This window comes from Natator depressus, chromosome 14 (assembly GCF_965152275.1).
Source record: "Natator depressus isolate rNatDep1 chromosome 14, rNatDep2.hap1, whole genome shotgun sequence".
Taxonomy (NCBI): Eukaryota; Metazoa; Chordata; order Testudines; family Cheloniidae; genus Natator; species Natator depressus.
This window is the reverse complement of record NC_134247.1, coordinates 2,315,123-2,339,496: the sequence shown is the minus strand read 5'-3', so window position 1 is coordinate 2,339,496 and position 24,374 is coordinate 2,315,123. Positions and strand designations below refer to the sequence as shown.

At 41.8% G+C, this 24,374-nt stretch overlaps 1 protein-coding gene across 5 annotated transcripts in view; it reads right to left on the bottom strand.

Moving 5' to 3' along the window:
• Nucleotides 1-24,374, bottom strand: part of RPTOR (regulatory associated protein of MTOR complex 1) — a 306,196-nt gene that overhangs the window by 244,678 nt on the left and 37,144 nt on the right. For all 5 annotated transcript variants that reach the window (XM_074970551.1, XM_074970550.1, XM_074970552.1 and 2 more), the window contains exons 2-3: nucleotides 19,728-19,830; nucleotides 9,264-9,346 (exon numbers count right to left, since the gene is read on the bottom strand). In XM_074970551.1, the coding sequence (XP_074826652.1) occupies nucleotides 9,264-9,346; nucleotides 19,728-19,830 (186 nt within the window). The remainder of the gene's footprint in view (nucleotides 1-9,263; nucleotides 9,347-19,727; nucleotides 19,831-24,374) is intronic.

Here is a 24,374-nt window from a genome sequence, read left to right as displayed (position 1 = left end):
CCACACTCCTGAGCAAGAAAACTGCAGCGCTGTAAAGTGCCAGTGTCGTCAGAGCCTAAAGCTGGCTAGCGTTGCTGCAACTTTAGAGTCACTGTCTAGAAAAACTTGTGAGCCCAGTAGGAAAAAAGTGAGGCAGTCTGGATCAAGTACACTTGAAGACTGGATCAAGTCCGGATCAAGATGAACTGCATAGGATGCATCCAATGAAGTGAGCTGTAGCTCACGAAAGCTCATGCTCAAATAAATTGGTTAGTCTCTAAGGTGCCACAAGCACTCCTTTTCTTTTTGCGAATACAGACTAACACAGCTGTTACTCTGAAACCCTTAATTAGATCAGCAAGCTGAGACTGGACAGCAGCCCCCTCCATCCGTATGTCCCGCCTGCTCTATGGAAGATGGGGTAAGCGGGGTGCAGGAGCAGGGGGGAAGGGGACACCCTGACATTAGCCCCCATCTTCTTCCCCTCCCTCCACACACAGCAAGCAGGAATCTCAGGGAGCAGCTCCAAGGCAGAGGGCAGGAGCAGCACATGGCAGTGGTGGGGAGGGACAGCTGAACTGCTGGCAATGGATAGCCTGCTGGGCAGCTGCTGCACAGGGAACTTAGGAGAGCGGGGAGCTAATAGGGGGGCTGCCGGTCCACCCTGGTTCCAACCACCACCAGCTAGCTGCAACAGGCTGCTCTTCCTGCAAGCAGTGGACAAAGCAGGCGGCTCCCAAACCACATTAAAAGGGAGCATTGCACAACTTTAAATGAGAATGTTCCCTAATTGATCAGCAACATAACAATGAAACAACATTAACCGGGATGACTTTAAGTGAGGAGTTCCTGTACTGAAAATCTATGAAGAAAGAAATTTTGCCCCAGAACACTGGGACAGCAAACCCTTTCCTCGTCCTACAAATACCCCCATGGGATCTTTAGCGTGCATACAGAGCAGAAAGGACCTCAGTCAGAAGAACAAAGAGATGGGTCACCTTCTGGGATTGGAACTAGAGGAGTCCAAGTGTTGCAAACATGATGCTAAGATCGGTACACCAACCTCCACAAAGTCGGTTTGCCTTAATAATTCCATCTCCTTCTTGCTTCTGAGGCCCTAAATTATAACAAATCTGGCCAACAAGCTGGTCAACACCAACTCCAAAGGGACCACTCTTGGACAATATCCTCAAGAAGGATGCTGATAAATTGCAGAGGGTTCCGAGGAGAGTCACAAGAATGATTAAAGGACTAAAGATTGAAGTCTTTAAACCACGATTTGAGGACTTCAATAACTCAGACATAGGTGAGAGGTTTATTGCAGGAGTGGGTGGATGAGATTCTGTGGCTTGCACTGTGCAGGAGGTCAGACTAGATGATCATAATGGTCCCTTCTGACCTTAATATCTATGAGACTAGAAAACATGCCTTATAGTGACAGACTCAAGGAGTTCAATCTATTTAGCTTAATAAAGAGAAGATTAAAGGATGACTTGATTAGTCTGTATGTATCTACATAGGAAACAGATATTTAATAATATAATGGACTGTTCAGTGTAGCAGAAAAAGGTATAAAATTGAAACTAGACAAATTCAAACTGGAAATAAAGTGTAAGTTGTTAACAGTGAGGATCAGGGGGACGTGATTGTTCCCCTCTATTCGACATTGGTGAGGCCTCATCTGGAGTACTGGGTCCAGTTTTGGGCCCCACACTACAAGAAGGATGTGGAAAAATTGGAAAGAGTCCAGCGGAGGGCAATAAAAATGATTAGGGGACTGGAACACATGACTTATGAGGAGAGGCTGAGGGAACTGGGATTGTTTAGTCTGCAGAAGAGAAGAATGAGGGGGGATTTGATAGCTGCTTTCAACTACCTGAAAGGGGGTTCCAAAGAGGATAGATCTAGACTGTTCTCAGTGGTAGCTGATGACAGAACAAGGAGTAATGGTCTCAAGTTGCAGTGGGGGAGGTTTAGGTTGGATATTAGGAAAAACTTTTTCACTAGGAGGGTGGTGAAACACTGGAATGCATTACCTAGGGAGGTGGTGGAATCTCCTTCCTTAGAGATTTTTAAGGTCAGGCTTGACAAAGCCCTGGCTGGGATGATTTCGTTGGGGATTGGTCCTGCTTTGAGCAGGGGGTTGGACTAGATGACCTCCTGAGGTCCCTTCCAACCCTGATATTCTATGATTCTATGATAATTAACCATTGGGACAATTTACCAAGGCTCATGGTGAATCCTCCACCACTTGATTTTTAAATCAAGATTGGATGTTTTTCCAAAAAATGTCCTCTAGGAATTATTTGGGGGGGAAGTTCTATGGCCAATGCTATGCAGGATGTCAGACTAGCTGAACATGACAATCCCTTCTGGCCTTGGAGTCTATGAGAGCACTCTTCCCTGTTTGATCAAGCTTACCGCCTCTGCTGTACGTTCATCATTGCCAGGGAGTACATGAGGGAATTGCACACACTCCTGAATTTCAGCCTTCCAGATGGCTGTGCAAAGCCCTACTAGTATATAGCTGTAGCATTTTAGGGTACTCAGCACAGCAGTAATGAGTGCCACACTGCGCGCACGCACGCACGCACACACACACGCAAAAGAAAGTTCTTAAAAGGTCAAATTGCTCAGTCTAGTTATGATAAGGTAGCGCACACAGATGAGATTTCATTTTCTGTGTGTCACTAATGTGACACAGTGGCAGTACAGGAATGTGAAGAATTATTTTAAACTAGGTTTCTCAACCTGACCTTTATTCAGGAACACTTATTAAACATCAGTTTTTGGCCTGTGGGGAGTTGAGGAAGTTACTGTGTGGGAATAAAGTATGGTATTGCAGAAGCCTCTGGTTCAGGAGCACAGTTCAGAGTCTCTGAATAGTGACTATACTGCAGAATTGCAGAGTGGGAAGAGAGAAAAGGAGCATTGTTAAAACAAGGGTGAAATTCAAACAAAACATATTTTGGAGCCAACATTACTCTGAGTATTCTGAGCAGTTTGGAGTTAAAAGACAAAAAAGTAGTAAAAAACCATAGTCAATCAAATAGAAAAAAAATCTAAATTCATGCAAATTTAATGAGCATATGCTACAAACTACTTCACATCAGATCCTGAATTATGTAAACTGTGTGCCATCCAGCCTACAATTTTGCCTTTGGCTACACATCCTCATTTGCAATTTGTCACAAATACATACACAATATGAAGTAAGCAGACCTCAGTGTCCAGGGAAGGATAGAATCCAGGCAGCTGAAGAGCTGATCATTACAACCAGAGCAAGGGGTGATATTCAGCACCCTTATGAGAACCTGTCAGTGACCACGGGAAGACTTTTTACAATGCAGTTTCTGTGTAATGCTCCATGCTTAACAACCAAATTACAATGGGGAATTAGTGCTTTTTGTACCCAGGCAGTTCTAGCCCGATTCAGAGGAGTCCAGCCAAGAGGTTACAGAAAAACATTTCTGTTCTCTCATGCAAGGGCATCAGAAAAGGAATACTAAATTGTAAAGCGTGACTGTAGCAAGCTGCCCTTCCACCTCACCCTCCCACATGACCCCCTCTGCTACACAATCATCTATCTCTGTCACAAAAATTCTTCAGAACCTTTAAACAAGAACTCAAGCCTCAGGCTGTGCTTAGATGGACTTCCAATTTTTGATTCATGTAGCAGTAGGCTCTGTACAGAAGGGGGCCACAGTAGCATCTGCATATTTGTGAAACACATCACTGCAGTAGTGCTGTCAACAATTAGATGTCTATTGTTCCCACGTTACTGCATGCTCGACTATGTCTCTTGGTTTTTCACACAGGGAACTAAGCTAAGGGAAGTTCATCCCTTTTGCACTGCATGATGGATTTTCCTGGTGTATATGCACTGTTGCCAACAGAAACACCAATCATTATCTCACTCAGCAAAATTGAAACCTTCACCACACTCTGCCATCACACATAGGCCGATGTGTAATTGACTATTCCCTATCATTACATTTAAGATGGTGGCAGTACCCTGTGAGGGGAAGGAAGGGAAGAACACATACTGATAGATACCGTTTAAGTTTGATCAGTTTCTCTCATCTAAATATTTTTTACTGAGTACATGAAGAATTTGTAAAGTAAACCTATCAAGTATTTTGCTCCAGGAAAGGAGGGTGGCAGTGTATAGAAAAGGCTGCTTTTTCCCCAATTCATTTTTTTCACCACCACCTAAATTATCTCCATCCTGAACTGCCAACATTCTAATTTGTGAGGAAAATTCTTCAGAGAGAGAAATTCTTCACTGTATGCCCGCAGCTTTGTAATCTCCTACTCCCTTTTCCCAATAAAACTTTCATTTGAGACTTGCAATGAAATGACTGAAATGTTATTTAACCGCAGTATTTTGCAGATGAAACAACGGCTGAAGTGTTTTCCCCCTCCTGCAGCACACAAATTTATATAGCTACACAGCAATAAAGCAAAAGTCTTAAATTTAATCAGAAGAAATACTCCAAGCAACGACAAACTGATAAATTATTTAGGAAGGGGCTCAATAAGACCTGGCAAGGAAATATGTACCAGACACAGCCTGGGAGCAACCAGAAACAAATAGAATTTTCAAGCTTGCCCCTCTTCAGGATTTCTGCCTAGTGTATTTGTATTTTTTTCAGACCAATAATTTCCTAGACGTTGATTCAAACAACATCCTATGAAGAACGTCAGACAAACAAGACTGCACTGGCAGTGATGTCCTGTGATAATTCTTGGATGATAAATCTTAAGGACTGTACTGGGAAGACGATCCTAGGTGTTCAGTGGTCAGCGTACAGTTAATTAACACTATTCATGCCTGCACTATATGAAAGATATCAACAGGTGTTTCCTAGTTCACACAGGCAGCTCCACAAAGCTAGCTCTCTCAGAAGGTTTTAATGACCTGGCCTTATTTCAGTTTGCCAAATTTTTCCCTTTCCAAGTCTTCTTTCCTCCCCCAAATCTCCAGCCATGTCAAAAACAGCAAAAGAGACAAAACTAGATCTATTAATATTTACATCAAAGATCTAGGAAATTCAATAACGTTCCTATTGTTTTATTGCAGATGTTACATCAACTTCGCTTTATTACTGCAGAAAACTCAAGAGCCCTGTAGAGTGCAATAAAGTGGTACGTGTTTAGCTTTGCAATGTTTCAAAGGGCTGTGATTTACTTTAAGAGCCAGGCACCTTGCGCACAAACATCTGAGCTCAGTAATTGCCTCATGTTTTGTGCAAACTCTACAAGGCAGCATGAGGTCTTCCCACACACAGAGTACCTGCTGCTACAGAGGCCTGTTCACCAGTCTCCAGTACCATGGGCTCAGTTATGAAAACAGCATAGACACGTTTGTTTTTACTGTGCACCAAGGTGTTTTACTGTTCTACTGTTAGATTCCACACAGTATATTATGAGTTTTACATCAGGTGTGTTCTAGAGCATTCATTTCCCCAATTACTGTTGAAATGGAAGATACCTGATGTGACCTGTACTATGAAAATTTAAAATTCCATTACTTAATAAATGCAGAGACCAGATGGGTGAGGTAATATCTTTTATTGGACCAACTTCTTCTGGTGAAAGAGAGAAAATGTAATAAATGCAATCATGTGTAATAACCAGTGTCACTCATTACAACTATTTTGATGTTTCACACACAGGGCATACTCTTCTCAGTACTCAGGAGGACCTTGTACTCAAACCTGTCTCTCACTCCAGACGGCACACCCCTTTTAAGTAACCTTATAATACTACAAGTTACGTAAGAGCTCAAAGAAAACAGTTAAAGGAAGAGGCCTATGAAATTGGGTTTTCTGTGCAACACAAAAATTATGAAACCCTTTACCTGAAAAAAGGGAATCAAAAGAGAAAGTTTCCAGTATACCCAAAATGAAAATGTAAAAAGAAAATTAACCTGTCTTAAATATATTTTGAGTTACAACTAGGACAGGGCCCTCAAACAAATACCTATTAAAAGAATAAAATGCTGATGCAAACACACATATCCATTGAATACTTAACTAAAAACAGTTGTATAGAGAAAGTGATCTGTAGATCTGGCTGTTCACTCCCAGCCCGTCACCATGAAATAATAGGAAAATTAAACGCTGTTAACAGGTAGAGACTGTTCTGAATAGATTAATTATCTCTGCTCAAATGTTACTGTTTCTCTGGCTTTGAGACAGAAAATGTAGGGACTATGATAATGGATTGAAAGGCTGCCTAGTTTCACTATACCTTCTACATCCTCTACTAAACTTGTCACTTTTCTTTAGTGTATCAGAAAAGGTAGACTGTGGGCAATAACTTTGCTCTTCTGACACAAAGGAATTCTCTACAATAAGGGTAAAGATCTTCTGTGCCGGAGACTACTTACATGGGGGCTGCTCTAAGACTGTGGAATGAACCAGCCCAAGAATGAATGACTGTCACAAACCTCACCATCTTCCACTGCAGGTGCAAGGTGCATTTCTTTGACTTTGCCTTCTCTAACACACACACACACACACACACCAACCTGTATATTTAATATCAAAAACCACCCTACCAAAAACGCTACCAAAATAAAACTGCATACACTTCTTCGCTTGGGGAAACAATGGGCATGTCTACACTGCAATTAGACACCAAAAGCTGGCCTTGACAGCTGACTCAGGGCGTGGGCTGAGGGGCTGTTTAATTGCAGTGTAGACTTCCGGGCTTGGGTTGAAGCCCAGACTCTAAGATCCTGTGAGGTGGGATGGTCCCAGAGCTCAGGCGCAGCCCCAGCCTTGAAGTCCAAATTGGAATTAAACAGCCCCGCAATCTAAGCCCAAGTCAACAGGCACAGGCTAGCCAAGAGTTTTTAATTGCAGTGTAGACATACCCAATGAGAAGAACACATGCCATGTGATAGATGTTTAATTGCATTACTTAATGCACTACTGAAAGGCATTCACATACTATGGTGATGAGTGTGGTATGAGAACCTATGGAGGACAGAACAAGATGGAACAGGACTCCTACAGCAACTGTACTCCAAGGGAACCATTTCTGCTCCAATGGAAGAATACCCCCACCACAAAAGCCATGCTAGATAAAGGTACTAAAACTTAACAGATACCTATCACCTTGAACAAAGACCTTACAAAGAACAAAAATGTCTTCAGGAAGAGATGCCTGCCGTGAAAACAGCAAGACTGGGTGCCTCATGGCTCAAGGACCAAACAAAAAACAAAATTTATTATCTATATTGATTTTATAAATTATATAGAAATAATTAATTATGAAACATCCTCATGTCAACGCATAACCAATTAGATTTTAACTAGAATGACTGATTAAAACTACCTGAGGGCATTGCTAAAACCAAAGCAAAGTCCTTCTCAGCAAGCACCGCATTGAGTGGAACAAAATACCAAAGACATTTTCCAGATTTCAAGACATGCTCCTAAACCATCCACTGATGAAGATTTCAGCCAAAAAAAAATAAAAACAGTAGATTGATTTTGTACATGAAACAATAAGATAGGCAGTATAGCAGGCAGGAAGCACAGCAGTCCCCTCATAAGTTATATGAGCCTCAAAGATGCTGATCAAAATATTGAAAATATCAGTTAAAAGGAAAAGATGAAACAATAACCATGAAGGACTAAGTTCACAAACATAAGGAAATAAAACAATTTCAACCACCAGTATAAGATATAAAGCACAACATAAATTTTAGTCAAACCCAACTGGTAAAGCTGCTTCTCCTCTGAACAAACCAGGTCACATAAAATGCATTTCATATTGAGAAGTTAATGTGTAACAGTGACAATGTGCTCAATGCTGTACAGTACATAAGGAGGAAGATATTTTGCCCCAAATAGTTCACAGTCTAACATAAGACATGTAGAAAAGGACATGGACAGGACAAACTAGGAAATTAATGATGCTGGGGATAACTCAATAGGTTTTAAAATTTTATTTTTTAAAAAATTAAATGATAAACTTCCATCCTCATGAGCCTTAATGAGGCTCCTAAAATGTTAAGCACTGAAATATCAGGAAGCGAAGAAATTTACCAAAGGCTCAAAAGTGATTTTAAAGTAAGGAATGAAAAGACAGCTGTAAGCCGCTGGCTATTTGTCACCTGCTATATGCCATTATGATCAAATCTTCATTACATTTTCATTTCAAAAATATATGCCTGCCATACATTAGGCCAGTGGTTCTCAACCCACAGCCCACTTGCGGACCAATCAGTACACAGCTGCGGCCCATGTGACACCCTCAGAGCCAGACAGGTAGAGAGAGAGAGTGTGTATATATTATACACACACACACACACACACACTAGTGTGGGATGCATCCCACATAACACTAAGAGCTGCATATGCGGCACACAGTGGTAAACAGGTTAAGAACCACTGCATTAGGAGGCAGAGTTAACAGTCAGTGACTGAACCCTAAAAGTACCTCTCAACAAAATCAGGAACATATATTAGCTACAGGCCTTACAAGATTATTAGTTTGTTCCACCTAAAACATTAAGAAATGGAATGTGTATCTCTTGGCTCCCACTTAGTAGTGCAAGCCAAGAGATACACATTCCAAGTAGCTGAGGTTGCAGAAATGTACCAAGAACATTTTCACTACAGAAAAGAGACCATGATCTGGTAAAAAATTAATAAATATATCAAATGTAGCATCTAGAGTTTGAACAATTACCCCTGCCATGGTTAAACAAAGCACTAGCCAAGAGAAGTGGCTCCCAAACTTGTTCCGCCGCTTGTGCAGGGAAAGCCCCTGGCAGGCCAGGCTGGTTTGTTTACCTGCCGTGTCCACAGGTTCGGCCGATCACGGCCGCGGTTCACTGCTCCAGGCCAATGGGAGCTGCTGGAAGCGGCGCGGGTCGAGGGACATACTGGCTGCCGCTTTCAGCAGCTCCCATTGGCCTGGAGCAGCGAACCGCGGCCACTGGGAGCCACGATCAGCCGAACCTGCAGCCGCGGCAGGTAAACAAACCGGCTCGGCCCGCCAAGGGCTTTCCCTGCCCTAGTGGCTGAACAAGTTTGGGAACCACTGGCCAAGAGTGACATGAAGCATAAAGCTAACTGAGTTTGAGAGCCTGCAAGCGTCTGTCCACGAGAATGGACAGGCAAGCAATGGAGGCTGCGAGATCACTAAGTTATATAATAGATGCATAACTTCCTTTTTAACCTAAGCCAGTTTATCCCATAATAGTATCGGGTATGCAGGGACAGGTACTGTGGGGAAAGTCAAGAACAAATACACGCACTTACCCTGGGCTGCCAGTTTTCATACTGCTTTTGTAAATTTGCACCAATGGTTTCCAGAGCTTTTTGAGGACCCATTGACAGAGGATCTAGAAATAGAAAACATAAATGAGTATTTTTGATCACAACTAAATTGCCTGCTTTTGCACAAGGCAAAAAAAAAAAAATCCATTTCAATGAGTATTTGACTCCATAACCCAACTTCACTTACTCCAGGCTAGGTTTCTGTCAAGTTCAATATGAACTCAGATGACAAAATTAATGGTCTGGGTAGTCACTATTTGTGCAGAAGTATGGTCTACAACCTTTCAGAAGTGGTGTGCTGAGTCTTCATTTATTCACTCTAATTTAAGGTTTCACGTGCCAGTAATACATTTTAATGGTTTTAGAAGGTATCTTTCTATAAGTCTATAATATATAACTAAACTATTGTTGTATGTAAAGTAAATAAGGTTTTTAAAATGTTTAAGAAGCTTCATTTAAAATTAAATTAAAATGCAGATCTTATCAGTTTAGTGTGATCCTTGCCCTTGCTGTTCCTTGCTGAGTTTTCCAATGTCTGGCACGTATTTGGATACTGTAAGCCGCACACAGGCTTCTGAGTGATCAGTTGTTAACCGGCTCCGAGAGGGACAGAGGACAGATTTCATGTGTGAAAATACCTGTTCACACAGGTATGTAGATCCAAATGCTGAAAGCATTGCAAACGCTATTTTCTTCGAACAGTTAAATTTCACTGGCATGGACATCCAGCAGGTCAGAACAGAGGCCCCAGGATCTCTCTCGGTAGCTTCAAGTGCATTCCGCAGATCTCCAAACTTTGATGCCCACAATTCTGAGCTTTTTAACTGAATGGGCTGCATTTTGAAATCTTCAACACCCATCCACTGCAATACAGACAAATCCAAGTCGCTTTCTTTGAACTTTTCAGGTTTAATTAGAAAAGAAAGCATTGGGCCAAATCGTTGGAAATCTGTAAGAAAATCCTGATTCCAGTTCCTGCATGTACATTCTAATCTCAACATCCAACGCAGCGCGCTGTTCCACGTGGCATGATCGTGATGTAAGCAGCAAATCAGGACTTAAAAATATCCCAGTACAGTGGCACTAGAACAATTTTTAAGGTGGGTGTGCTGAGCTGTACCCCCTCTTGCCCCTGTCTGCACCCCTCACTGCCCCAAGCTGGGGCCAGTGTGCCACAGCGGGGGGCAGCTGCAGAGCCCCAGGTCGGCGGCCAGGACTCCAGGCTGGCAGCAGAGCCCCCTGGACTGGTGGCCGGGACCTGGGGCTGGCAGCAGGCTGAGCGGGGCCAGCGGACAGAACCCCAGTTGGCAGGGGGGCGGCGGCCGGTAACCCAGGCCAGCAACATAGCCCCCGGGACCGGTGGCCAGGAGCCCGGCAATGTGAGTGTCACTGAAAATCAGCTCGCATGCTGCCTTCAGCACACGTGCCATAAGTTGCCTACCCCTGGTCTACAACGTTTTTAAGAGAGAGAATAAAGTTTTCCTCACTTTCAGCCTCCCGGCTAGTGCATATAATAAAATATTTTCATGATAGTCTAAGTCAGGCTTCTTTCATGATTCAAGATATTTATTTTAAGGAAAAACCATCAGTTTCAAATTCATTCACAAAGTTTTTCACCATAGTTACCTAAGGGCAGTATCCATAGGAATTGACCCCAGGTTTATCTACTGTTATACAGAATTGAAGAGCAGCACTGTCTGCAATAACTTGCAATAAGAACATTTTTTCTCAAAGTGGGAAGTCAAAATCTTAGGAAAAATGTGAGGTGTAACTTTAGGTTTTTACATATTAAATCTTTGAATATTAAATAAGAGCCAACAACAAAAAATACACCAATCTTGGGGGTAAGGGAGGGGAACAATAGCAGTGAGAGGACCTAGATTTTATATTAATACTCAGAAAAGGTTTATTAACAGAGATTTGGTTAACTCCTTTTTAAAGCTTTTTATACTTTTGAGCACAAAGTTCATCTCCCTAGACACTGGAAAGTCACTGGTCCAATATACTTGGCAATTTCAGCTGCTGTTTATCTGCTTTACTCAAAGCCCATGCCCATGTAACTGGCCACAATGAGTATCAAGAATCTAGAAGCTAGTACTGGCCAGTTTAATGTAGAATCTTGTTGATTCAAAAAGCAAGGTTCATAAAACTCATGAAGTCATATTAGTGTTTTCTTTAGCATAAATACTCCATTGCATACCTCCAGCACCAGAATTTCATAACACCACTTTATAAAGTATGGGGGAAGCTAAGGGTTTTATTTTTTTTATGGTTACTGAGATTTTCTTACCAGACCAAAAGCTTTTTCTGGCATATGGCTTCTAACAGCAAAAAAACTAACTAGATGTTCAGAAAGTGAAATAGCCCCTATCACAGCAGCAGCATCTGGAGACATCAAGTGCACCCTCCACCAACAAGATGACCAAGCAATCCATGACCAGATGGCACACTGTTTGTTCTTGAGCTCCACAGGGGAAGGATGGGGAGCTCAGGAAGCCCCACCAGTAAAGATGTAAGTTAAACCACCTGCAATTACAACATCTCCTGTTATAACAAGAAGGATCTTCCGATTCATATGATTGTTCTGAGGGGCACACACAATCTGATCTGGAGAGACAAGGAGACGCAGATCTGAGTTGTCTATCTGCCAAGAAATGCGCCATAGATCCAAAATATAGTCCCATATCACTTGTTGCCATTGTTCCCTAGAAAGGTTGCATCCAACATACCGTTTGAGAGGCTCAACTATTTCAGTAAAAGGGCATCTGACGTCAGCCCCAGTGTTTTCAATATGGCTTTGAGATGAAATTGTGAAGTAAGCTGTTTGAACAATTGCCTGCACACAATAATGTGGCCAGTCCTCCGCCTTCACATTTAACCACCAGGGGGAGCAATGCTAGCCATGAGTGGAAGGTAGGAGACTGGAACTGTCCACATCGCAAAAGTAAGGATACAAAGGGCAGGGTTGATCGAGTCCAACTTGCCACAATGACTACTGGAGCCCCAAACTGCGGCACAGTATTCAACAGGTGCAATAATGAGGATATTGGTAGATATCTATAAGGGTGCAGCACTAAAGCCCCAGGAGTAGCTGGCAAGCCCGCGGAGCAATGCGAATCTCAACTGGATTTTAGCACATCTTCTCCTTGTGTTATTGAAAGGACAGAGAGCAGTCAGGCTTCATCCCCAAATAAGTAGGGTACAGTTCAAAAATGATTGGCTGATTGTTCAGAAGGATCTGTAGCTGTAAATAAGCTAATCTGCTAGTGAGATGGAAAGCACATTTAGGTTCTGTCACCACTTCAAATAGTACTTGGCCAAGATGTCAAGGTCAAATAGCAGGCAGGACTCTAGCTGCTCAAAGCTCTTTCTGGCTATTGCCAGGCAGATGTCAACAGTGTACACAAACAGTTGCCAAGGTGGGCAGCAGGGTAGCTGTATATACCAAAAATCAACACTAACGTTTAAATATACCATTTTTTTCTTCATAAAAAGGTTTATTTCTTAAGCATTTTGGGAGATGAATCATTAATGCTTTTGCAAGCACTGAGATTTTAGAAGAGATGCAAAGAGAAGAAAATCCATGGGCTTTCCCATTCAGTTTTATCCAAGAAGAGCTATCTCCATAAATTCAAGGTCAGGCCTTGCTTCACAAATAGGGCCCTACCAAATTCACGGCCAAGAAAAATACATAAAAATCTGGTCTCCCACCATGAAATCTAGCTTTCGTGTGCTTTTACCCTAGACTATACAGATTTCATGGGGGAGACTAGCATTTCTCTAATTGGACTTCTGACCCAAAAGGAAGTTGCGGGGGGTGTCACAAGATTATTTTAGGGGAGTCATGGTATTGCTTCTGTGTTGACTTCAGAGCTGGGCAGCTGCGGAGCGATGGCTGCTGGCCAGGTGCCCAGCTCTGCAGGCAGCCCCTCGCCAGCGGCAGTGCAGAAGTAAGGGTGGCAATACCATACCATGCCACTCTTACTTCTGCGCTGCTGCCTTCAGAGCGGGGCGGCCGGAGAGTTGCGGCTGCTGACTGAGGGCTCAGCTCTGCAGACAGCACCACACCAGGCCACCCTTACTTCTGCGATGCTGCTGCTGGCGGGGGCTCTGCCTTCAGAGCTGGGCTCTGCGCCAGCAGCCACCGCTCTCCGGCTGCTCAGCTCTGAAGGTAGCACCACCACCAGCAGCAGCAGCGCAGAAGTAAGGGCAGCAGTACTGCAACCCCCCCACAATAACCTCGCGGACCCTCTCCCCCACAACTCCTTCCTGGGTCAGGACCCCGACAATTATAACACTGTGACATTCCAGATTTAAATAGCTGAAATCATGAAATTTATGATTTTTTAAAATCCTATGACCATGAAATTGACCAAAATGGACCTTGAATTTGATAGGCCCCTATTCAGAAATTAATGAAAGTTTAGCCAATTTATTTCTTTGGGGACGATCAGTCCTTTAATGCAAAAGCAGGGCACTCTGCACGAATGATCCTGCAGTTCCAACAGTCACCAATATAGTCTCTAGGCAAAAAACCTCTATTTTAAACTGCAACAATGTATTTTCGCCGCTGTTCTGAAAACAAGCAAACTGTGGAAAAGCTGCACTCAGCCTATTGTCATTTAAGCCAAATTTCAACCACAAGCCCTTTGGAACTGGTGAATAATAAATCTTCAAAAACCCCTCAGACTTCCTCATAGAAATACTGATAGCAGGTTAACTATACAAATGTGCTACCACAGTACCCCTTTGATTAAAAAACAAAACACACTAGCAATCATACCGGATTACTTAACAGTTCAAGCTGAATTTATGAAAATGCATAAAAGGCTTAATGAACAATACTTTAGTTTCACTTAGTGAAACCATGTGTACTGTGGGCTTTGGAATGCCTCAGGGGTTACTAGCTTTTTTAATGAGGCCCTTTCACAGCCTTGTACAAAAATAATGAACTTGGTGCCACTCTATAAAACCAGCCAACGAAGGGGTTAATAATCAGAGGTTGGAAACCAGGGAGACTAGGCACATTCAATAAGTAACTTTTTAAAAAGTTTACTCACCCACTATGGGCTAACCTGTGCCTTCTGGAGGACTTCATGATGAACAACAGGACTGACATTATCAAATCTCATACTAACGCTTGAAAATAGCGATAGCCTTGGCAGAATTTGACTAATTAGATGGCAATGTGCACAGGGAGTGGCATTTGTGGAGAGATGAAGAGAACCTCTTTATAATTTTAGTTATTGATTTTATTATACAGGAATAAGTCAATATATTACATTTTCTCTTTACTGAGATAGGGAAGAGGCAGTAATCTTTCCATTTAGTTACAAAATAAGACCAACAACTGAAGCTGGTAAAGGCTGTAGCAATTATAATTTTACAGTTTGCATGGCGGTCCCAAAGGCTGCAGCACTTTCGGCAGGGAGGAGGGATAAAGAGCTCATGCAGAAACACTTTCATTTTCTTGTGACTTTTACAGACACATGCTCTGACATTTTAAATAAATGGACGAAAATGGGCATTTCTTTATGTATATCGAGCACAGCTTTACAGTTATTGCATTTCCAAACAAAGGCCCTGACAAACTTCTCTACATATTCCTGCCTTGCTTTGATGCACAACTTCTATTCAGTGGTATATATAAAGAGAGATTTCTGCAGAATTACATCTCCCCCTGTTCAGCATTCAGCTCATTCATACCACTTTTAAACAGAGATTTTTCTTTGCATGCTACAGGGCATGCATCTTCTAGGATGGCATTTTCTTCATTACTGTAGTGGCATTTAATGTCTGACCATAAAACAAAACAAAACAAGAAAGGACAGGTGTCATTCCTCTAAAAAGCAAAGGAAGCATTATGGAAACAGTGTGTATTACCTGGAGTAGAAGCCGAATGGTTAATCTTCGTTCTCATGAAGACAAATAGGAAACAAGTTCAGCTGTGTTTCTCTGCTCATTGAGGGCAAATTAACAGAGATATGCACACCAGTCCCTCACCTTGCTAGAATTCATAACTGCATACTTCCTTCAACTCTCATTCCAGGGAGATACATGGGACAGATTCAAGGAAAGGCAAAGGGAAGGAAGAATTACCTAATCACTCTTTAGACTCCATGTTTTTTAATTTATTAGCTAAGCACCAAAGGTGTCTGGATAAGACTGCCACAGCAGCAAGGGTTAGTCCACAGAATCGTCTTACAAAACAATTCACAAGCACATTCAAAGCAGTGGGCCTTGGCAGTTATAGTACAGCCCTTAAAATGTTGTATTTTGTCAATAAGCCTCTAAGCTTTAATGCTATAATTTTAACTCTGAAGTTTCAGCAGCACTATGGACTACAACATGCAGACACAATGTGGACACCATCCATCATCAGCTGGCGTTGACTTGCTAGCAGACCACATCACAAGTGGGTGGTGCTCCTCTTGGATGGCTCAGTTTGTCCTCAAGCAGAATTTCCAGAAGGTAGTTTGGGGCATTTGCTCATCCGGGGTTCTAGTTTGTCTCCCTTCCTGTGCAATGTGTACACTGGGCTTGTGAAAGGGTTAGTGAGGAAGCATGGGATAAGGTACCTGATGATGATGACACCTAGCTCTCAATGACTTCCCTGATGTCTGGTTGACATTAGGAGGCTCTGAATGAAGGCTAGATGGCAAAGACCAAAGTAATTCTGATCGTTTCAGGGAAGTATCCAGGAGGCATGATAAGAACTGCATCTGACTTTTTGATTGAGTGTGCTGGCCATCTACTACTAGAGTTCACAAGATAGGACTCTAAATTCAATCCGTAACTCCTGTTAAATGACCCTATAACAGCACTACCCAGGATGGCTCTCCCCCTCCACCGGCAGCTAGCCAAAATATTATGAAGGATTCTTTCATAACAAGGAGTTGTTACCATAATCCATGCTTTTGTTATCTCAAAACTACATTGCAGTAAAGGTTTTATGGGACTATTTAAAATTTATGTAAAAATGTAAAAGGCACTTTTATATATTTTAAATTAAAACAAAAGAACTGTACTCAATTTTTCTTGCAGTTGTCAATCACTAATTATCATATTTGGAGGAGTCCTGATTGTTCATTTTGTCCTATCCTCACCCAATTTAGTTTTTGATGAGTTTCATATTTCATTCAAGAAATTAATGCTACAAACTGCTCATTCCACCAAATACATTTGTGGGTGCATTTGAATACATTTGTGGGTGCATGTTCAGTGCTTTTTAACTACTTTAACATCTTCAGCATTTTTGACATCTTTGGTAAGAAAAGTTGAATACCAGTTTCAGTGAGGGTGGAAACAAGAGAAAGCCAATTTTGAAAACCAGGAACTCTGTACAATGGAGAATTTGCTTCAGTCTGTTGTAAGCCCCAAGATTCCAACTTCTAGATGGCATGCCTTTCGGTTTCATTTACTGATGAGGCTAGACATTTTCGACTTCCAGTTAAAAAAAACACAGCTGTTAGACAGCTTGCACATGAGAAATACTTCATATCCCAACATTATTAGCATGAGACGAATTTGACAGCAATCTAACTTTTGCCCCAAAACATGGGGGAAATCCCCATTTTCCATTAAAAGGCCAGAGACAGGTATCCACCACCACAGTATCAAAGCAAACACTCATAAGAGTAAGGGCTGTCAGCAGGATGGTTTCTGGGAAGGATCCTTTGCAGATAAATCTCTGCATTAAGCATCTTCACATAACTTTCATATGACTTGGTATTATGTCTCTTCATATAACCTTGTATTAAACCTATCCACATATAACCTCTATTTTCATACAACTTTCTATCAAGTCCTTTGATATAGGAAGTTTGTATCAGATCCTTATATAGAAACTTTGTATTGAACCTTGATATAATGTTATAGCCCCTAAGATAGTATAATTAAAGGTAGAAGAAAAATGTCTTTTTGCTAGGAGTAGAATAAGATCTCCCCCGCACTTTGTAATCAATTGCCCTGTTGAATGAATGACATGTGAATGAGAAAGGCATGGAAGGCAGGCACCTTCAGAGAGCTGCAACAGTTGGAGAGGGGATGGAAGCCAGGCCCAAGAACAATAAAACTTGTCAAGTGGGCTCACTAAAGAAGATCAGACATACTGACGGCCTTGGGTGTTAGAAGCAAGCACCTTCTTTTGGTAACACCCTCTTTGCAGCATTGGGACAACACCCAGAGGGCAGCAGCACAAAGGACCAATGGACACAGGCCCAGATTTTGAATCTGGGACAGATTTGCATGAGAGGGAAGTTGCTATAAATGTGAGGTGTCTGCAGAGGACCCCGGGTCTCGTCTTGTCAACATTGGAGCATCGATCCGGATCGGCAAAAGCCCGGCTCCACCCCTACCCCATCTAACTCACCTGGCCAGTGAAGTTAAGGGGAGCAACTAGTTGGTAACAACAACAAGACGGAGTATACTTGTGTGTGTATGTGAGTGTATGAGTGTAATATATATCAGCGGTTCTCAAAGCTGGTCCACCACTTATTCAGAGAAAGCCCTGGCAGGCCGGACCGGTTTGTTTATCTGCCGCGTCCACAGGTTCGGCCGATTGCGGCTCCCACTGGCCGCGGTTCACCGCTCCAGGTCAATGGGGGCTGCAGGAAGCGGCGCGGGCCAAGGGACATGCTGGCCGCCCTTCACGCAGCCCCCATTGGCCTGGAGCGGCAAACTGCAGCCAGTGGGAGCCGCAATTGGCCGAACCTGCGGACGCGGCAGGTAAACAAACAGGTCCAGCCCGCCAGGGGCTTTCCCTGAACAAGCAGCGGACCAGCTTTGAGAACCACTGATATATATCATATGCATATGATAAATGTTTGATTGATACATGTATTACCAATAAATGTGGCGTTTTCCCTTATTCCCCCCGAAAAGATCCTGTGCAGTACTTTAAGTACAAAATTTTGGTGGAGAATTGCGAAAGAGGGAAAGGTACCACGAGCATTTATTGAGTAATGAAACAAACTTTGATATTGAGTAATGAAAAAGTATTAAGTAGTATGGAAAAGTGATCATAAACATTGAAAAGTATTAAAAAGTGATCAATCATTAAAGGTGTGCACCCCCCCCAGTGGTTGAAGCCCGGGTAAAGAGAGAGGAGGAGATGTAGCTGGTCTCACTCCCCCAGTCATAGAGTGCTGGCATGAGGAAGAAGGGAGGAGAATTAAATTTCTCGCTCCAGGAAAAGAGGTATTGGTAAATAAGAGTAAAGAGGATAAGCAGTGCTATTTTAGTCCCAATAGGAGGTTGGGTATACTAGAAAATGTTTAAACGTAAGCAGTCTTTTAAGAATGTATATGAGTGTAATATATATCATATGCATATGATATAGTGTTGGTTGATACATGTATTACCAATAAGTGTGGCATTCTGCCTTATTCCCCCTGAAAAGATCCTGTGCGGTACTTTAAGTACAACACCTTACCTTCTAAATTCATGCCCCCAATCCAAAATAGCCAAAGAGTTTTTTAGGACATGGTCTTTTTAAAATGTAACCATCTAGCGCTTTACTTAGGCACTTTGTAAACCTAAAAAAATAAACAGCTAACAGAATCATCTTTTTCCTCCACATGTTGCATTTGGGAATAAACCAGGAAGTAGTGCATACCACAGCACTTACTTTTGGGGAAATAATTGCCTAAAGCCATCTCTACACTACCAAATTATGTCTACTTAACCTATGCCAGCATACAGCCACCACAGTTATTAAATCGCTTGTGTGGGCGCACACTTGGCTCCTTGTGTTGGCAGCACGCATCCTTATCAGACGCACCTGTGTCGACTGTATTGCCAGTGTGGGGCATTATGGGACGGCTCCAGGAGGCCATTTACAGTCAATGTAAGTAACACAGTATCTACACTGACACTGTCGACCTAATTACATCGAATGTAACTCTATGCCGCTCGGGAAAGTGGTGTTACTAAATCAGCATAGAAAGGCACTTACATTGGCAGGAGCCAAACTTAAGTAAAGATACTTCCACAGCTAGGTTGTCACAAGGCAGCTTATGTTGACCTAATTAATTAATTAGCCTCTTACAGTTTGTATGGCAACTTCCACCTTCTCTGTATATATTATATATATATATAAAATCTTCTTACTATATGTTCAATTCTATGCATCTGATGAAGTGGGCTGTAGCCCACGAAAGCTTATGCTCTAATAAATTTGTTAGTCTCTAAGGTGCCACAAGTCCTCCTGTTCTTTTTGCGGATACGGACTAACACGGCTGCTACTCTAAACCTGTAATTGTGTAGTGTAGACAAGGTCTTATTTACACCAACATATTCAAATCAGATGTCAGATTTTCTTTTGTTGAACCTACCTTTAGCTCAGGAAACACATGCTGGTGGGGCTGCAATGAGCTCATACACCTGAGCATTAATGAGACAAAGCAACATTTCCAAACTGTTCCCAAAGCTATTCAGTCAGCTTACCTATCCAGCACTCCAGACGCGCACAGGGAGTTGTCTTCACCACATCAGGAGGGTCAACACCTACGTTCAGGCACAAAACTAAGGCCACACTAACAGTCTTCATCTAGAAACAAGAGAAAATAATAATGCTTAGTGCAAAAATTCACCACTTATTACCGATGCTGTAATTCTCAGTGCTACCTTATAACTCTCAGAAAGAGTTCAAGTTAAGCTTTAATAATCCATCCTTAACAAGCAACAGTTTAAGCATTCTGTTAAGAGTGGGAAGAAAAATTGGAGATAAGAAAGCTATGGAAGTTCCCTTTTTGTTCCAGCAGAACTGCGTTAATTCTTACTTTGTTAATTTGCAATCTCATTGAATTCTCACAAACATCCAACAGGTTCACTCCAGTTCTCAGAAGAGATTTAATAAAGCTGTACTTAAGTCTTACCATTGCTAAGATTTCTTCATTTCCAGGGCCCATACTGCTGTACATTATGCAGATCAGATGCCAATAGATTTCTGCCAAGCATCCTGGATTAGTCAATGTCTAACTGAAATGCTTTATTAAAAAGTAATGTGAACACACTATTCAAGATTCCAGATCAATAACAGAATACAGTAAACCTTGCCTTAAGTGACCACTCAAGCAATAGACACACACACACAAAATTAAAAAAAAAAAATCAGTGGCCTAGAAGATGTGGTTTTTGTTTGGTTGGGTTTTTTTTAAGACCTTTAATATGTGTTGGCAATCTGAGGTACACTTAAAGTGCTCTACTGAAAAAGGGGGTGTATTGGAGATGTGAATGTACCTTTTTTTTCCCAAGTGAAACATAAAAATGAAAAACTTGTTTTTTAAAAAAATATTAAACCTTTCAGGAGCAGAGTTTGTCTCCAGCTTTTGGAGCATGGGGAGAGAGGGAAGCCCCCAGAACTCTAGACTACATATTCTGGGAAGGACTTGGAATTTTTAATTATTTTTTTAAAATCTTTTACAGTTCATCTTTAAGACTCCACCACATCTGACAAGTTCTCAAATAAATTTGATAACCTTAATGGAACTTTTCTGACAATATTAACCCTTATGCTGCTACCTATGACTAATATTCCTAGAGACACATGGTGGGTAAAGTAATATCTTTTATTGGACCCACTTCTGTTGATAAAAGAGACAAGCGTTGGAGCCACACAGAGCTCTTCTTCAGGTCTTGGAAAGGTACTCCAAGTGCAACAGCTAATTGCAAGGTAGAACAGGTTGTTTAACATGAGTAGTTAGCATATATTCTAAGGGACCATTCAAGGTAGAATGGCCTGTTAACACCTCTGCAGTCATAGGACAAAAGGAAGGAGTCAGCTGGTTACTGGTTGTTGTAATAAGCCATAAATCCAATGTCACTGTTCAGTCTATGATTTCTGATGTCTATCAGAGAAATGAATTCAGGCTCCCTGGATCATCTTTTGAAAGTGTTGTGCAGGTTTCCTTAGAGGATAAGGACTGATAGATCAGATATAGAGTGATTGCTTTGTGAAAAGCGTTCACCCACAGTTGATAGGGTGTTTTTGTCTTTTATCATTTGAGAATGTAGTGGTTGTCTGGTTTCACCCACATAGTTCTTATTGGGGTATTTAGTGTACTGGATGAGGTATACCACATGTTGTGATAGACTTGTGAGGGATCCATTGAAAGGTGTGTTGTGGGAGCATTGATCATTGTAGTGGTGGAGATATGTCTGCAGGTCTGATGCCACTTTAGAATCAAAGAATCTTAGGACTGGAAGGGACCTTGACAGGTCATCTAGTCCTGTCCCCCACCTCATCACAGGACTAAGTATTATCTAGACCATTCCTGACAGGTGTTAGTCTAACCTGCTCTTAAACATCTCCAATGATGAAGATTCCACAACCTCCCTAGGCAATTTATTCCAGTGCTTAACCACCCTGACAGTCAGGAAGTTTTTTGTAACGTTCAACCTAAACCTCCCTTGCAGCAATTTAAGCCCATTGTTGCCTACCCTCAGAGGTTAAGAAAAACAATTTTTCTCCCTCCTCCTTGTAACAATCTTTTACATACTTGAAAACTTATGTCCCCTCTCAGTCTTCTCTTTTCCAAACTAAACAAACCCAATTTTTTCAATCTTTCCTCAGAGGTCATGTTTTCTAGACCTTTAATCATTTTTGTCACTCTTCTCTGGACTTCCTCCAATTTGTCCACATCCTTCCTAAAATGTAGTGCCCAGAATTGGACACAATACTCCAGTTGAGGCCTAATCAGCATGAAGTAGAGCAGAAGAATTACTTCTCGAATCATGCTTACAACGCTCCTGCTAATACATCCCAGAATGATGTTTTGCAACAGCATTACACTGTTGACTCATATTTAGCTTGTGGTCCACTAAGACCCCCAGATCCCTTTCCATAGTTCTCCTTCCTAGGCAGTCATTTCCCATTTTGTATGTGTGCAACTGACTGTTCCTTCCTAAGTGGAGTACTTTGCATTTGTTCTGATTGAATTCCATCCTATTCAGACCATTTCTCCAGTTTGTCCAGATCATTTTGAATTTTAATCCTATCCTCCAAAGCACTTGCAATCCCTCGCAGCTTGGTATCGTCCCTTTCCGTTGGTGTCCTGGTTTATGGGGCGCTTGCATCTGATGAACTTGGGGGGGCCGGGGGGGGGAAGGGAAGGAGTGTTTGAAGGCAAGAAATGCAGGTTCAGGAAAGATTTTTTTTCAGTATTAGTTGTAGCTGTTTGAGGATACCCTGTATGGGTTCCAGTGCAGAGTGGTAGGTGACAACTGGAGGTGCGCAGTCAAAGGGGGTTTTATTTCTATATTGAAGCAGGTTCTCTCTGGGTATTCAGGTGACCAGTTCCATGATGCTATCTACTTCTCCAGTGTAAGCTCCTTGTTTGGTGAACAACAGAAATTGGTCCAATAAGAGAGATTACCTCACCCACTTTGTCTCTTTAATATCCTGGGATCAACATGGCTAGAACTAAAATGCATACAATAATGGCCCTAGAGTTGCACTCATCATTATTTCACCTTCCTTTAAAAACAGCCTCCTTGCAAGAAACCTGACATGACTGAACCTATAAACCTAACTAAACAACTGCACCAAAACTGAATTACAGACCTTTAAAGCAATAAGTGCTACCAAAAAAGTCAAAGAAATAAAACACTTTCTATTTTGTAATATAACGAAACCAAAAACTTTTCAAGCTAATCAGATTAGATGGTGCAGCAAAAGGTACCTCAGGCAGTGATCTCAACACTCCCCTGGATCAGGCCTGGCCAGTATTTGGATGGGAGATCACCAAGGGCAAAAGAGTTGTTGCAGGAAGTGCTGTCAGTTCATTAGGGATTACTCTTCCTTCTTTCACCGCTGAAATAAGGCCCCATCTTGGTGCTGTACTTCTGCAGATACCATCTTTAAGACACTATGTAAGTGTCAAATCTTCAAGAAGTGCATTTTACCCTCCACAGAAACTCTACGATCAATATTGTCTTCACCTTGGTCACTTACTCCCAAGCTGTCATCTCTTAAATTAGGCCCCCATCCTACTTCCATGGACAAAATTATACATGTGCTTGATTGTTTGTGGAATTGGGTCCCTAGACTAAGTGCTTTAAGGGTAAGGATTCAAGCCAAAATTTTCAAATATTCTGTTTGGAAACAAAGTCTAGTGTCTTGAATTGAAAAAAACTGGTCTGACTAAAAGACATGGCTATTTAAATTACCTCACGTTGATTTCCTGCATCCGATGAAGTGAGCTGTAGCTCATGAAAGCTTAGGCTCAAATAAATTTGTTAGTCTCTAAGGTGCCACAAGTCCTCCTTTTCTTTTTGTGAATACAGACTAACACGGCTGCTACTCTAAAGCCTACAGGTGTGCACTAAGATGCACTCTCCCCATATATCATTTAGTGAGTGCACATTTTTCAATATGAGGAACTTTCAGCTCAACTCGTAAAGCATGCAGAACCCGTAAACTATGTAAGTACACAGCTCCTGATTGTTCTTTTCCCCCCACACTTTTCAAAACACAGACAAGGAAATTGAATTTTAAAACTTACTAAAGACTAAGGACTAGTCTACATCGGCAACGCTAAAGAGCTGCCGAGGGGCATAGGTCCCAGCACTGTTTACAACTTTACACTGTTCACACTGGCACTTTACAGCACTGCAAATTGCTGCGCTCAGGGGAGTGTAAAAACTTGCAGCGCTGTTAATTGCCAGTGTAGACAAGCCCTATGTTTGTCCCATTAAAATAACAAGTCAAGAAATTAACATTCCAGCAGCAAACTATGTACTGTTTTCTATTCCTGTGTCTTAGTATTGGAACTCCACAGAGTTAAGAAATACCAATTTTTATATATGTAACCTTAAAAATGCTCTTCATTTTTGCATTAAATATGCCAGTTTTGTGCTACATTAAGCACAGCCGTGTCACTACATTTTAAAGGGTGTTTTTCCTATTCTGTGTGTTCATGATAGCTTACATCTAATATAAAAAGTGTTCTAAATTAAAAAATTAAAGCCTCAAAAGAGGCTTTTAAGTATCCTGAGGTACTATATGTCTGTGGTACTGTACCTACAGAGGATGTGTGATGTTTTCAGTTTGGAACAAACCACTTGTTTGCCCTTCTTGGTCTCGCCTAAGGC